The 15,509-nt window shown below is 51.7% G+C and overlaps 4 protein-coding genes across 4 annotated transcripts; 2 read left to right on the top strand and 2 right to left on the bottom strand.

The window, feature by feature from the left end:
* Window positions 1–884: 884 nt before the first annotated feature.
* Window positions 885–6,185, top strand: BO79DRAFT_204240 (putative SNF2 family helicase/ATPase; the record flags this gene model as incomplete). Its single annotated transcript, XM_025681773.1, has 2 exons — window positions 885–2,996; window positions 3,054–6,185. 2 exons carry the CDS (start codon window positions 885–887, stop codon window positions 6,183–6,185), a joined length of 5,244 nt encoding a protein of 1,747 aa, XP_025534511.1.
* A 503-nt stretch (window positions 6,186–6,688) lies between these two features.
* BO79DRAFT_182512 (DEAD/DEAH box helicase) lies at window positions 6,689–9,668 on the bottom strand. The gene is made up of 3 exons (XM_025680226.1): window positions 9,214–9,668; window positions 7,774–9,122; window positions 6,689–7,728 (listed from the first exon to the last, which is right to left on the bottom strand). The coding sequence occupies exons 1-3, from the start codon at window positions 9,637–9,639 to the stop codon at window positions 6,753–6,755; spliced, it is 2,751 nt and encodes a 916-aa protein (XP_025534510.1). The 5' UTR covers window positions 9,640–9,668; the 3' UTR covers window positions 6,689–6,752.
* Window positions 9,669–9,891: 223 nt separating this feature from the next.
* On the bottom strand, window positions 9,892–12,034 carry BO79DRAFT_211762 (MFS transporter). The gene has a single exon (XM_025683076.1). It carries the CDS (start codon window positions 11,860–11,862, stop codon window positions 10,015–10,017), a length of 1,848 nt encoding a protein of 615 aa, XP_025534509.1. The 5' UTR covers window positions 11,863–12,034; the 3' UTR covers window positions 9,892–10,014.
* A 1,087-nt stretch (window positions 12,035–13,121) lies between these two features.
* BO79DRAFT_222330 (wax synthase family protein) lies at window positions 13,122–15,446 on the top strand (the record flags this gene model as incomplete). The annotated part of the gene is made up of 4 exons (XM_025683553.1): window positions 13,122–13,331; window positions 13,441–13,483; window positions 13,721–15,192; window positions 15,429–15,446. The coding sequence occupies 4 exons, from the start codon at window positions 13,122–13,124 to the stop codon at window positions 15,444–15,446; spliced, it is 1,743 nt and encodes a 580-aa protein (XP_025534508.1).
* Window positions 15,447–15,509: the final 63 nt, after the last annotated feature.

The raw sequence follows: 15,509 nt of genomic DNA, 5'->3' as shown, positions 1-15,509 counted from the left end.
TTGTTGCGCGCAGACGGAAGGAGTTAACATGAAGCGAATACCCTCGGTGTACTGTTAATTGATGTTTATTAGGCCGTCAGACAGAGATAATCAATGCTTCTTCGTGCAAAACAACCTTGCGATCGCATTAGCCTCACATCATGTTCAGATGATTGCTGTCTGACAGCTTCGCATCACGGAGAATATGTGGGCCTGGAAGCTTCCTGCCAAGGATAATCTTCATAGTAGAGATACCCCCAGCCGGATTTGCATGGCATCAACCATACATATGATGCATCCAAAGGGTCTGAGGGATCGGCGGTTTCCGCATACACGGCGATATCTCTCCGACGTCAGGCTCGTGCGGAGTGAGTTGTATGGGACTCACCATTACGGAGTCTGTTCATGCAGGAGAGAACCGCAGGTCACTTCCTAATCTCATACATCAGATAGTTCTTCATTTCAACTTCATTTCCACATCATCTCCACTTTTATACTTCTATACTTCTCCTGCTGAGGGCCCAGATTAGTCATCCTCTCCTTGGTGGGGTGATCACCGACCGCCTTGGCTGCCGGCAGAAACAACTAAAATCATTATCTCCGCCTTATTAGACGCGTTGTTCTCGTAGCCTCGTCGCCTCGTTGTTGCGCGCTTCTCTGCGCGTGCCTTTGTTTTGAATTTCTGCTTATCTGGAAGCTATTCTTTCGCTCGCTCATCTTTCCTTGCCCTTCAATTCAGCGATCATTTGTGTGGCTGGTGAAGTAATCAAGCACCGGAGATGCCATTTCCGCCCAGCCGTTTTGAGACTTTCTCAGGCACCGGAAATGGTCTTCTAAGAGTGCTGGAGTATTCTGGAAATTCCACCACCGCTAATATTTAAAGCCAGCTTGGCTGGCCCATTGAAATGGGGCCTGGCGGAGATCCTCTCGATTGGACGGTCGATGAGGTGGTGCAATTCCTGTGTCGGAATCCGCAGACTCCATGGTCTCGGTCATCATCGCGTGCTCCACGACCGGACCCTGTCACATTTGAAGCTACGCTTCGGGAGAATGAAATTACCGGCGAGGTGCTGCTGCATGATGTAGACAAGGAGACTTTACGGGAAGACCTTGGCGTGAGAGCTCTTGGCCATCGTAGCTCTATACTTATGGCAATCCGTTATCTCCAGCGAAAGAGTCTCAAGTTCCAGGAATCCAGAAATTTAGGCAGTTTGTCTGAAGATCACGTCGACTATGCGAGCCCGGTTGTCTCTCGAATAGACAATTCAGTGTACCGCTTGCCCCCGTCCCAGAATGTGACACCACAACGAGCGCCTCACCAAATTCCTCGTCTGCAGACTCCTTCATCCAAACTCCCGCCGCAGGAGCCTTCCGGAGATCGCCCCAAAGCTGATTTTGAACGTAGAGCTGATTCTGTGGAGCATCGCAATCCAACCGAGCCTGCAAGCCGTCCTGCTACTGTTCAGCGAACTGAGGAAAACACGCCATCAACTGCAGAACAACCACCTGAAAGACGCATTCGGCCTGGAGAGGATTTGATTGTCGATGCTCATGGCAAGAAACGAAGAAAGCTCAATCTTAGTGCCTTGGCTCAGGATGAGTCTGACCATAATGTCCCAAAACAGACAAGCAGACATAAAAGCCCCAATGAGTGGTACATGGGTCCGGAAGAGCTGAATGTATCCAGGCTATTCTATGCTTCTGACTCAGACTATGACCCAGAAGAGAGTGACCGGACCTTCTCAATAATCGGCTCCAAAATTCCAGCTGGCCAGCGCAGATTCGTGAACCGGAGACTTCTCTATTTCCTGAAGCAGCGGCCTGTCAAGTTAAGCTCCACGCAGTCAGCTTTGGTTCCCTATCGAGACTTAACCAAGCAGAAGAGTAAACCGTGGAAAAAGGAAGTAGTCATAGGCTCCAGCAGCCCAAGGGCGTGCACCTTGTATACTGTGGATAATGGCAGAGTCACAGTCTCCAAAGACGAACTACAGAAGTGGCCGCAATTGGTTCAGTCGGAGAAGGCTGATAGCGGAGGCGCAAAGGACCATGACCCCTTTGTCTACTTGTTACGAAAATACCCCGCACAGGACGATGATGATGATGGCCTTGATACCCTTCCGCTATATGGAGACTCAGGATCAGAGGGAGAGTACGATGACGACACATGGCAGGAGATTGAGGATGAACGCCAGGAACCATTGCCGCGGCAAACAATCCTTACATCTGCTGAAATCAAAGCTATCATTGCAAGTTGCATTTCAGAATATGAGAACAAGTGGCTGCAAGATGAAAAGAAAAAAGAAGAGCCAAAGGCACGGAAAATTTGGTTATCTTCCAGGAGAGGTAAAACCACTAATGAACAAATCAAGACATTCACACGCGATATCAACCTTCTGGAACGACGTCTGGGTGTATTCACGAAAGCGATAGAGGAAGGTGAATATGCATCCCGAAAAGAGCTACAAGTACAGTGCCGAAGCCTGGAGAACACCGTCATCAACATCCAGAAGCAGAAGTGGCTTATAACCGTTCTTGAACTCGAGAAGTGTCCTCCAAAAATGGCTTTCCCTGCGAGGCCTTTGCCTCCTAAACGGCAAAGCATTGGCGAGGATGAAGAGTCACTCGGCTCGGAAACTGATAATGGCACTTTTGATGACGACTCACTTGAGGACTTCATTGAGGATGACGACTCTGTCGTCGATCTCGTCGAAGATGACGATTTCCGCCAAAGCCTTACCCCTTCGTCGGACGACGATGATATCATTAGTCCTTCTGGACGAAGGCGAAAACTCAGGGCTAGGGCACATCCTTTCGTCGTGTCCAGTTCTCCCTCTCCTCCGCCAATTCCTGAAGGGCCAATAGAAACTATTGATCTAACCGGCGATGATCCATTGTCTGAAGAGGATGATTTTACCGTCGAGACGCCCCCACTGAACCCAGCGCGACAGACGCCGCAATCTGAACGTGTCGTGTCAAGAGACATATCTCCTGCACCAAAGCTTCCTCCTAAAGTGTATGTCGAGATACCGAAAACCGAAGTACCGTCACCACCGAAACAAGACGGCACCGCACAGTCTGCAAATTCTGCGAGGCCTCAAATAGATATAGTAGTGGACCTACCCGAAATCAACGATTTTGACAAACTGAAAGGTATTGCTTGGAGGCTCCTGGAAGAGCGTCATGACCGTTGCAGACTCCTGGCAAAGTTGATAGCATCACTGGCAGATGAAGAACGACAGAGATTGACTAGGATGGTTCCGACATATGACGTAGAACGCCTGCAACACCTCACAGACAATGCTTTGAACAGACTGTCTAGAGGCAAGGACACATTGCCTCATTCGAAACCTGATGAGGCTAGTTTTGTCTTGCGCACGGCATCACTCTTTATTTCATGGATAAACTGCGCTCATTATCTCGTGAAGGGCTTCCCAAAAGCCCATGTTTGGGAGGCAAAAGCGCGTGTCGCGGATTTTCCCGGGTTTTGCAAGGAACTCTCCTGCCGCTTGGATGCGTATCAAACCTGGGATTTAAACCGGCAACAGACCGCCATGGCTGCTTTTGACTCACCCCACAAGAAAAGGAAACGTGAAGTGAAGGAGAGCCAAGCCGCAAAAATGAATCAAGAAAACGCCAAACTTCGTGTTGCTATCCAAGAGAGGTTGAGGCAGAAGCTTGAACGCAAATTGGAAAGCATGGGTGTCAGTAATACTGATGCCACTCGCCAGGCTGTCAGCTTTGGCGATCCTGTCATCTACTTGGACCCTCATATCGGACAGCGTGTCAAACCTCATCAACTGCATGGCATCCAATTTATGTGGCGAGAGCTGACTGAGGATGGTGGAAAACATCAGGGCTGTCTGCTAGCTCATACGATGGGCTTGGGTAAAACGATGCAGGTCATCTCCCTCCTTGTGACTATAGCTAATGCAGCTGCTTCTGAGAATCCTTGGATCAGGAAGCAAATTCCAGATGACCTTCTTCGATCTCAGACCCTTATTCTGTGTCCGTCGTCGCTGATCGAAAACTGGTACGAAGAGTTCATCATGTGGACCCCTAAGGATTCGGCCATCGGGCCTGTGAACAAAATCACCAGCTCGGCTTCTTTGTCGGAAAGACTGGATACTGTGGGCTCTTGGAATGAAGAAGGCGGAGTACTTCTTATCAGCTATGACATATTTCGGACATGGATTCATAATAAAGAAACAAGCAAGAGAGGCCAACCCCTTACGGAAGAGCAGCACGAGAACATCAAGAAGTGGCTTCTGGAAGGAGCCAACATCATTGTTGCTGATGAAGCTCATAAAATGAAGAATCCCATTTCTGGCATTACTCTTGCGGCCATGCAGTTCCGCTCTCAGAGTCGCATTGCATTGACGGGCTCTCCTCTTGCCAATAACCTTGTGGATTACTTTACTATGGTCAACTGGATTGCAAAAGGCTATCTGGGCGAATTTACAGAGTTCAAGGCTAACTTTGTAGAGCCAATCGAGGAGGGGCTGTACGTGGACAGCACACATAGCGAGCGGCGGCGGTCTCTTGTGAAGCTTCAGGTCCTGAACAAGATCCTTGAACCAAAGATCAACCGAGCTGATATCTCTGTCCTCGAGGGCAGCATGCCTCCCAAGGTCGAATTCGTCATTACTGTTCCGTTAACGGCTGTACAAAAGTCCGCATACGATCTATACGTGCAGTCAGTTCTAGAGGGCAGTGAAGACGTTAGCAGGATGAAGCTACTGTCTTGGCTAGCTGTTCTGGGTCTCTGCTGCAATCACCCAACTTGCTTCAGAGATAAGCTACTCAGCAGAGCCAGCGAGGCTCAGAAGCTCGATAAATTACTAGACGGCGCCGCGATTGAACCAGCCCCGGGTGACGAGCCTATCACGCAGCTGGGTCTGGACGTTGAAACTCTCGTGTCCAAACAAGAGCAGCTCTTCTCCACTGTTACTGACATGGGCGCCGCAACACTATCCTGTCGAGCCGAAATTCTGAACAGGATCATCGCAGAGTCCGTCCGGGCTGGAGATAAGGTGCTTGTGTTTTCCCACAGCATACCTACACTCAACTACGTCGAGAACGATATCCTCAAGGCGTCTAATTGGAAGTATTGCCGTCTAGACGGAAGCACCCCAATTGCCAACAGACAACATGCCACCAAGCTATTCAATCAAGGGTCTGCAGAGGACGTGTACCTGATCTCCACCCGTGCTGGCGGCCTCGGCCTAAACATCTTCGGTGCTAACCGTGTCATCATCTTCGACTTCACATTCAATCCCGTCTGGGAGGAACAAGCCGTCGGACGTGCCTACCGCTTAGGCCAGAAGAAGCCCGTCTTCGTCTACCGATTCATCGCAGGCGGCACTTTCGAAGAAGTCATGTACAACAAAGCCGTCTTCAAAACCCAACTTGCCTTCCGTGTCGTCGACAAGAAAAACCCAATCCGCTTAGCCACCAGGTCCCTCGGAGAGTACCTCTTCCCAGCAAAGCAAACACCCCAGCAAGACGTGACAGAATGCCTCGGAAAAGACCCGGAAGTCCTCGACAGAATCATCCGCGCGGACGCTCATTCCGATGAAAGCCAAAGACTAATCCGCAAGATCAAACTTACGGAGCTGTTCCAGAAAGATGACAACGACAAGTTGACCGAGGACGAGAAAAACGCTGCCCAGCAGCAACTCGATGACGAGCGGCTAAAGCGTACCAACTACGAAGCTTATCAAAAGATGATCGTCGAAAGACAAAGAATGGTCTTAGCACAGGGATCCGCGCCTTATGGCATAAATCCACAAATGCATGTCAGCCCACTACCGTCTCAACGACCTCCACAGCCCTTTACCCCTCAGCCATCGGCACCTGCACCACAGCCCACCATCCCAGCAAGTGCACACAACGTTGGCCCTCCGGCTCTGGCTCCAGACACGAGCATCACACAACAAGCTCCACAGACACCTATTGCGATCCCCGGCCTAACGATGACCAGTCCTGACCTATCTCATGCTCGAAGCACTCCTGCAACGCCTGGAAACAGCACACACTCCAACACCTCTGATCCCGCCCAAAACACCTCTGCTACCGCTACATCAGCACAACCTACTTACGGCGGCAGCGGCGACAGTACTACTGAAAACTCAAGCGCAATAAGAGATCACTCAGAGCCACCGCAAGATTTGCAGGACCAGAATAAGCCGAGCTGCAGGCCTCAGTGAGGGTTTTCGCTACTACTATTCTTTGCACATAATATCAATCCTACACTCCGAATCGCAGCAGAAGACTACCATTTCTCATTAGAGTACATACCTGACACCCCTATGCAATTGTCTCCTTTCCAGCGAGGGAGAGATAGCATACCATACCATACCATACCATACCTTCAATTCTTGTCCCTCTTCGGCGTTTCCTTCAAGACTGTATTGTATTAGCGAATTGCACCTCTGCTGCGTCGGCCCTCTTTATCTTTTTCTTTATATTTTTTTTTTCTTCTTTCTTTTTTTATCTCTCACCCCAGTCTTTGTGTTATACATAGAATTAATGAAATTGATGAATATGGATTATGATGAGTATCCTACTAGTAGTACATTTGGTGAGGATTCTAAGTGAGAACAAGTGTCATGAAAGTAAATAGGGACGTGAAGAAAGTAATGCCGGAAGGAAGAATAAACAATTATCCCCGGATAGAAATCGATTAGAAGGGTAGAAACAAGGAAATCAACCCATATATCCCTTAGCCCACAGAAAGTATTACTTCCCATAGCTGAAGCTACTACGAAAGAAATCTACTTCAACAACTTCTCCAGATCAGCCACCCTCGTCGCTCTATCATCGACCTTCTTCCTCGTCGCCGTCTCCCTGAACGCCTCGAGCATCAACTTCCGCTTATTCTCCTGAATAGCCAGTACGCGATCCTCGATACTATCCTCCATGACGAGTCGCCAGACGGTGGATTCGCGCGTCTGACCGAGTCGGTATACACGGTCGACGGCTTGGTCTTCGATAGCGGGAGCCCACCAGCTATCGCAGAGAATGGCCTGGTTAGCTGCTACGAGGTTCAGGCCAACGCTGCAGACGCTTAAGCTAGCTAGGAGGACGGTGCAGGATGGGTCGTTGGAGAAACGTAGGGTGGAGTTATCGCGGCTGATGGAGGGCATTTTGCCGTCGATGCGGGCGAAGCCGATGCCGTGGCGGAGGAGGTGAGGTTCGATGAGGTTGAGGAAGGAGGTCCATTGGCTGAAGATGACGGTTTTGGTTCCGGATGTCTGGCCATGTGCTGTGAGGATTTTGATCAGGGCTTCGATCTTGCTGCTGGGATTGTCGGGGTCGGCGTCCACGGTGTCTGTGCTTTCGCCCATTTCGACGGCGGGAGAGACTAGGGTTGTGGTGTCTGGGATTTCGGCACGGCACATGGGGCATTTGTGTTGGCGTTCGATGACTTGTTCGATGCAGGATCGGTCGAAGGCGTGTCCGCAGGCGGTGATTACGGGTTGTTCGAGGTTGTCGAGACAAATGGGGCAGGTGTCTTGGCTTTCGATGCGGATTTGGAGCATGTATTGGAGGGCTTTGATGTTTTCGGGGGTTAGAGGGACGACTTTGTTGTTTTCGAGGAGGTCGGCGAGCTTGTCGAGGCGGCTTTTGCAGAGAGCCCAGTGGTTGCAGACTTGTCGGAGACGGAGGATTACTTCGAGGAGGTGAGAGTAGTTGGTGCTGGTTTTATCTTTGGATTTGAAGTCCAGGAGCATGCCCTTGGCCTCGGATCTGCTGGTGTTAGTTTAAAACAAGGAATGTGGTTGCGATACATACTGGAACATGTCGTATTTCTCTTGCTCGTGCGGGTGGAACTTGATGCGCAGGATGCGGGATGTCAGGGGTGGCAAACGCAGGTTCACAAAGTTCATGTCCTTCCTGCGCCGTAGGCAGATAGTTGTCATCAAGGCTTGGAGTAGAAGGCGGGAATCGGGGTCCCCGGACAACAGAGGTCGTATCAGGACACTGTTGAAGACGGCCAGATCCTCGAGGCCGCCAGTTAGTCTCAAAAAGCGCACCTGGGAGTAGAGGTCCTTGAGTGTGTTGACAATGGGCGTTCCTGTAAGGGTCCATCGCGAGCCCGCTCTTAGGTTACAAGCTGCTAGGGCACCCTTCGACCGTGGATTACGAATAGTATGTCCTTCGTCGAGGACGACGCGGCGCCAATGAATGGAGAAGAGGCCTTTCTTCGGTGGTGCTTTGGCATTCGGGCTGTACTCCATTGCCAGGGCACCATAGCTTGTAACAACCACATCATACTGGTCAAGGTTGCTTGCTTCCTTCTTCCCCTGTCCGTGGTATATCAGCACCTTCGGAGCTTTGTCGCTATGAGTATGAACAAGCGCCTGGTTTCGCCAATTGCTCATCACACCCACTGGAGCCACAATCAGCGTGGTCCTGGAGGACTCCGGAGTCTTGGGCTGAGAATTGACCAGTATCAGTGAAAGGATCTGAATAGTCTTGCCCAGTCCCATGTCATCAGCGAGTATACCACCACTCGCAAGAGGCGGAGCCTGCATCATAGAGTAATTGGTAGCGATATTGGTGTACTTGTTCCCATTCTTCTTCCAGAGCTGCACGACATCACCCCCATCGCCAGGAAGACCCGGATTCTCTTTAGCAATCATCCAAGCAAGCCCTTGACGCTGATACGGAAGAAGCTCTGTCGCCAGAGCAGCCGGAGACTGCGCCATCGGCATATTCTCCAAGTCAGATTCCTTCATGCCAAAGTCCTCTGCGACATGGCCGATATCGCGTGGATTGAAAGTGCTGCTCTGGCCGATAAGTTCCTCCAGGTTCTCGCCTTCAACGAGCCCTTCCCCAGTGAAGAGATTCGAATACCCTAGCACATTCTCTCCCTGGAACTGCTTCCCTTTGCCTTTAGCAAGCGACCTCGCCAACTTGGCCGCCTCCTTTCTCGCCTTCTCCCGCTCCTTCTCCAATTTCTTCTCATTGCGCTCATTCTGCTTGAACCCTCCGAGGGGCAAATTATCCATCTCCATCCGACTCTTCAGCGCCTGTCTGGCCTCCGGCTGACTAGTCCCGAACAGCTTCAGAACAATAGGACAATCAAAAGCGCCAATCACACCGGTCAAGACTCCATCAACGACAAGAGATCTATCATCCTACACCACCCCAAGGCAGAAACCACGCCATCAAACTTAGCTCCAAATAACTTCAAACTACACAATACAATCTAACATAAAAACTACTTACCAAATACTTCGCCAGCTTCGCCGCCACCGTGCGCGGAATATGGCCAATCTGCTGCCCCATGACATTATCCACGCGGATCGCATTCGAATCATACGGATTCCCGGGGTCGCGCACAACGCGAACATGTTCCCCAATCGTAGCATGCCCGCGATAGTACCGTACGCCGACAATCTTGGCCTTCAGGTCACCATAATGAATGTACGTGGACACATCATCACCAGCATCTTGGCTTCCTTGGATGAGATCTGTTGCGTGGGCGTCGTCTTCGTCCTCGCCTGATTGGCTGAGGGGCACGAAGGACGTGTCTTGGCCGAAGCGTTGGCCGCTGGTGGTGCGTGGAGTGGGATGGTGTCGCGTGTTGTTGACGGCTTCGTCGGTGGTGGGATCTACCTGCTCAAAGGAGCGTTTTCCTGGGGTGCGACCCATGATGGGGGATGGTGGTGGCGGAGATGAAGGGAGGGAATGACGAAAGTTGATAGATAGAATCGGGGATGTCACTGATAAGTTTACTCGATAAGAAGTGGAGAAACGCGCTAAATCGCGGCCCCATGTGACTTGGGTGGATACTACTCTATACTTTAAGTGACGGGCAGTTGCTTCATCCATTGTAGGACATTATTGAGAAGATCTATTCTATTCTCTGCTTTACCCCCTGGATTTCTGCAGCGTAAGTTTTAGTGCACATTTACCATTCTATATACGACAACGCTAGCCATGCAACTAACCGCACACTAATTTTAAGTCCCGATGCCAAGATAGTCTGAGGTTCAACAGACACAATACATTTACAGGAGCGACTGTTTACTCTTTGAACGAGTCACGAGTGTTCACTCGATCAACGTCATACGGATTTGCCTCGTACACAGACTCTGCCTTTGCAGAGCCCGGTCGACGCGACCCTTGCGACGCTATCGAACGGGTCCGGGCGGCGTCTTCGGCTGTCACAGCAGGGAGATCACCGAGTCGCGACTTCTCCCCGAGTGTGGACGAAGAGGCCTGAGCCGGCGATACTTCTGTCTCTTTCTCTTCGGTCTCTTTTTCTGTAATATCCTTCTCCGGCTCCGGCTGACGGTTGTCTCGCGTGCTTTGCTCCATCAGTCTCCTCATAAAGGCATCCGACTGCGCCGAATATTTGCACCGGGTTCGAATCGCCGGGCCGTATTTGTAGAATAGGAAAGGAAAGGGGACACATGCCAGTGCCAGGAATGCGGGAATGCTGGAGGCCCAGTGAACCCCCAGGTTGTGGTACATGTAGGTTGTGAAGAGCGGAAAGACGGCGCCAAAGATTGAGCGCAGAACGGAATTGGCAGCCAACACCGAGGCAGCGAAGATGGTGTAGGCATCAATCAGGTAGTTCATCAAGCTGAGGAAGACCAGCACCATGCCGAACCCGAAAGGAACGCAGGCTGCGATACTCGCCATGAAGTGGATCGACGGGTAATTTGTCCAGGCGAACCAGAAGAGGCCCAAGGGAATCATCACTGACGCTATCAGACACGGAGGGAGACGCGCTTCTGGAGGTGCAAATCCCTTGTGAGCTTCATCAGTTCTTTCGTACCGTTTGTTGTCCCAGATGCTGTACAGAACTGCTATGTTCATGCCCACCATGACCCCGAGGAATGATAGACCAGAGACACCCTGGTTCCAACCGCGCAGCTCCTCGTACACAATGGGGAATGCAGCAAACATCATGTACAACGTTCCATATATGATCGCCATGTAGACGGAGAGTAGGAAGACAATCGGTTCACGGAACAGAAGAAGCCACGGCCGCGACAGTGCTGTCTTGAAGACGGTGGAATAAGGGACCTTCCCCTTCTCTGCCTCTGTCTTACTTAGATGGATCTTCCCCGTCACCTTGGTAAGCTTCTTTGCGCGTTGCTGTAATAAAACCGGGGCGTAGGTCTCCGGCACCACCAGGCTACCAATGATCCAGAGAAGACCGGAGAAAGCAGCCAGGAATCCCATCACCCACTTCCATCCTGCATTCATCCCCAGGAAGCCTCCGCAAACCGGACCGATGGTTGGACCCATAAACGGCGCCGCTGCGAAGATACTCATAGCCAACCCCCGCTGCTTCGCGGGGAACAAATCCGCCACCACCCCTCCGGCATTTGTCAAGGGCGACGATCCGAATGCGCCCGCGAAGAAGCGTAGGATGATGAGGGTCTCGATGTTCTTGGAGCCAGTGATGCCGGCATTGAACGCCGCGAGCCCACAATAGCTGACGAAGAAGAGGTATTGCCGGCCCCAGAGCTCGCTCATGGGGGCCCAGAGCAGAGGGCCGATGGCGAAGCCCAACACGAAGAGCGAGATGCCGAGCGTGGCCACCTCAGTGCCCACATGAAAGCTTTCCATTATCTGCTCGACTCCTCCACTGTAGGCCGACGAGACCAAGGACACGGCGAGCGTAGCCCAAGCCACCGTTATCGTATACAGCCATTTGCGCCAGGCGGGGAAATTCATGGGATTCCGAGGATCGTTCGGAATCCAGGTGACGAGGTACGGGTCGTCTTCAGTGCCAGAGCCTTCCCATGGATAATCGAGGATTTCTTGGGTGAGCACGCCCTGGTCGAGCAGTAGGCGCCAGTAAGAGATTCGGTTGGGCATGGACGGCTCCCCGGCAGCCGGGAGATTGTCACCAGCCATGCTTGGTGGTTCTTTTCGTTTGCAAGAAAAACGGCAGCCAGAACACGGTGGATGAATGACTCAAACCACAAATAAACAGTCACTACTCGAGCAGGGAAAACTCGAGATTATGTATCTTGGGGGCCACCTGGGACCAACCCTGTATTCATGGCCACTGACTAGTGGAAAGAAGCAAACCGGCCATGCGAAATACACCGAAGAGGCTAGTCATTGAGGAGGATTCTGCAGCCTCTAATAACGAGGGAGCTGGCGATAGAGCAGCTGATCCCAGATTGCGCAAACCCAATAACCGACCCCGATATTGGGCTCCCCATATGGGCTATGGGCGAGCACGAGCGCCGTGCATCTTCCAATCATCATGCGGAGGTGAGCCCCAGATACTACTAATGGGAAGCACCAGGTTCCAGTCGAGACGAGCATGACAACATTGGATGGACCGGCGAATTAGTGTGAACCGGGTTGTGTGGGATTCTTGTGCATAAGAGCTGGTCGCATAAAAGGATACTCAATCCGGCGATCGATTCCTGGTTTGGAGGCCCAAACATGAACGGTTCGGGCATATGGTTGGTGGAATGGCCTCAGTGCACAAGGATGCACGCTCTTGAATGCATAAGACGGAGACGGAATACGAGAGGAACCGAAGCCACGCGAGAAGGGCGGCTTTAGCCGACCGATGATGTTGAACCTTGAACGGCTTTGTGTGTCTGAAGGATGAAGAAATCTCCATCGTCCTGCCGATTATGCTGATGAATCCATTCATGGGTAGTTATTTAGCTTGTCTGTGCATTTTATGAATAATGCAGGAGCCATGGAATGGTGAGATTAGAAGGAGGGTCCATGATGGAGACTCTCCATCTTGGTCTCTACCCCAGATGGAGACTCTTCCTTCGCGAGTCATTCGGGGTCTCCGGCTCCAAACGCGAGATCCACTCATTCGGTCATTGATTCATCAATTCTCTGGCTAGTTAACTAAAATTTTTAGCTGTTTGCTCGTTTCGGGATCTGCTTCCAAAGCAAAGGGGTGCTTACTTCCTCTTCTGAAGTACCGCATAAAAGCGCCCAGTAGTGCTTTCTGGCAATTGTGGATGGCCTCTGTCTCCCTGCATTCTTGCATGGAACGTGGATTCCCCCAGGCTTCACAATGTTAATGCTATATATCCACTCAAAAACGAGCATCTCTAACGATCTTTAATTTGGTATCACACTGGGAATTTCTAGGCTTTTATGGTACTAGCAACCTCTCTGAGTTGGACACCGCAATGCTTTCAACTGCAAACTGGCATACCGCTATTGCTGTGCTCACACAGGCCAGATATATTCCGACCGGATACTCTCCAGGGATTTACTGGATCATGTTGCTGTTCCAGTTCCAGTATCGACGCCACAGCCAGGATCGACCCTTGGAATGGACTGATAATAACCAACTTCTCACAGGATCTTCCCGGCTTCGATACCCCTGGGCAAGCAACGTGCGGGATGGTTGCCGATCCAATTTCTCTCCGTCTGAAGCAACGGTCGCACTCTAGAAAAAAGGCTCGAAACTACGCAGCAACTAATTATACTTTGAACCATGGGTAGCCTTATATTTACCCCGACCCTAATAGTACTGCAGATCGGATATGTAAGATGCGAGGGCCTTTTTGACGCTCAACAAATGAACAACTCAGATGGAAAAAACAAACGCGGCCAGGACCGGCCCGTGGCCAGCGTGGCGATCCCTTGCCTGGAAGCATCGCGATGACTTCGTCGCCACCCGATGGAGTGTCCTAACTAATCTGAGCTTCATGGTTGCTTCATAGACCACCTAATATTAACCTTGTATAATTATCTCGCTTTGTTCTATTCCTCTCTTTTCTAGTCTTATCGCTAGATCCGGCCATCGGAAGGATGGCCGCCTCTCAACCACCTTTTTCATACCGCCGCCTCATCCACGACAATGAAGCTCAGTTCGAGTCACTCATCCAAAATGGCCAAGTGAAGCCCGTGCTATTGTGGCATCTGACACTACCTCTTGTGCTGTCCATTCTAGCGCTCCTTATCCCACATCACACAGGTGGCCGCTATGTTCGTCCCCTGGTGCTGGCGTGCATCATAGGCATCACCGGCAATGTTCTCCAGCATCGACGCATGCTCACGGGAGGTAATGGCTACATGGCCGGTCTTATTCCCGTATGGAGCACCATCTGGGCCGCGACGATTCTTCTCTTCCGCAATGTTGAGCGCGACTTCAAACGCCTGGAGCGCCGCCCATTATCATCTATCGCAGCTGTCCCAAATGGAGATGCGGCCAACGGTCATGCCAAAGAATCAAAATGCATAGACACCACCAACGAAAGCAGCACTGAATCTGTCATATGTCAACCATACCCACGGCATCTCTCTCACCGTATCAACTGGATCATAAGCGTGGCCACCAGCATGCGCGGGCCCGAATGGAACTGGCGCATCTCCTCCATGGACGCCTTACCAGCCTCAGTCCAGGCACAGCTCAACAACTCCTCAGAGCATCATGAAGAAAAAGCAAACAAAACCACCCCTCCAAAACCCATTACCATGCGCGCTCGCCTCCGCACCACACTCATCCTCTTCCTCCAATCCTACCTCCTCCTCGACCTAATCAAACTTCTCATGATCCGCGACCAATACTTCATGGGCAGCGTATCTCCTCCCGCACCTCCCCCCTTCCCCTTCCACCACCTAGCCCCCTACCCCCTCCTCATCCACATCTACCGCTGTTTAGTAACAGCCACCGGTGTCTTCGCCGCCCTCAACTACGTGACATGCCTAAACCCCCTCATCTTCGGCGGCCTCTCTCTCGCCTTCCCCAACGCCGCCAAATCCCTCACCTCCGTTCCCCTCTCCGCTCCCTACCTTTATCCCCCAGCCTTCGGGCCCTTCCTCACCCCGATCCTCGACCACAGCCTCGCCGGCTGCTGGAGCCTCTGGTGGCACCAGCTCTTCCGCTACGGCTTCGTCTCCGCGGCCCACTGGCTCCTCTCTCTCCTCCCCTCCCATCTATCATCTTCCCGACCAGTCCGCCGTACACTCACTGCCCTCGTCGCCTTCTCTCTCAGCGGTCTCGTCCACGCCTCCGGCAGTTACGTCCAGAACCGCGAGACCTATCCCCTTGCGGGTCCCTTCCGCTTCTTTATTCTCCAGGCGGTGGGGGTTCTTGTTCAGGGGTTGATTTCTCCGCTATGGTTGTGGATGCCGCGGCCGGTGAGACGGGCTTGTAATGCTCTGTTTGCGGCGACCTGGTTGTTTGGGACGGCGGGGCCCTTGGTGGAGGATTTTTCGAGGGGTGGGTTGTGGTTTACGGAGCCGTTGCCGGTGAGTCTGTTGAGGGGTTTGGGGATCGGTGTGCATGATGGGGATCAGGGGTGGTGGTGGTGGAGTGGGAAGTGGTTTGGGAGGTGGGATGGTGGGGAAGGGTTTTGGGATAGGGGGGTGAGGTTGCATTGATGTTGTCATGATCGTCTATATTGGTGAGTTGGTTGGTATATACACTACATACTCTATGTAGCGTTAGAATAGAGCTTAGATGGGGAGAGTATATGTCTATATAGAGCTTGGATACGGGTTGAATTCTGTTTTCGGTTACTATTTGGTCACGGAAATGTGTACATTCAGTATGGAGCGGGCTAATG

This window comes from Aspergillus costaricaensis (assembly GCF_003184835.1).
Source record: "Aspergillus costaricaensis CBS 115574 unplaced genomic scaffold BO79scaffold_51, whole genome shotgun sequence".
In the NCBI taxonomy this organism is placed as follows: Eukaryota; Fungi; Ascomycota; class Eurotiomycetes; order Eurotiales; family Aspergillaceae; genus Aspergillus; species Aspergillus costaricensis.
Note: the sequence above shows the minus strand (reverse complement) of the source record. Positions and strands in the feature narration are given on the sequence as shown.

Excerpts from the sequence above, each read along its gene's own strand:
- BO79DRAFT_182512 (XM_025680226.1), bottom strand. The coding sequence starts at position 9,639 with ATGGGTCGCACCCCAGGAAAACGCTCCTTTGAGCAGGTAGATCCCACC. Across the intron at positions 9,123-9,213 it reads CGAAGCTGGCGAAGTATTTG|GATGATAGATCTCTTGTCGT; the intron begins GTAAGTAGTTTT and ends GGGGTGGTGTAG. Across the intron at positions 7,729-7,773 it reads GAGAAATACGACATGTTCCA|ATCCGAGGCCAAGGGCATGC; the intron begins GTATGTATCGCA and ends TAACACCAGCAG.
- BO79DRAFT_211762 (XM_025683076.1), bottom strand. The coding sequence starts at position 11,862 with ATGGCTGGTGACAATCTCCCGGCTGCCGGGGAGCCGTCCATGCCCAAC.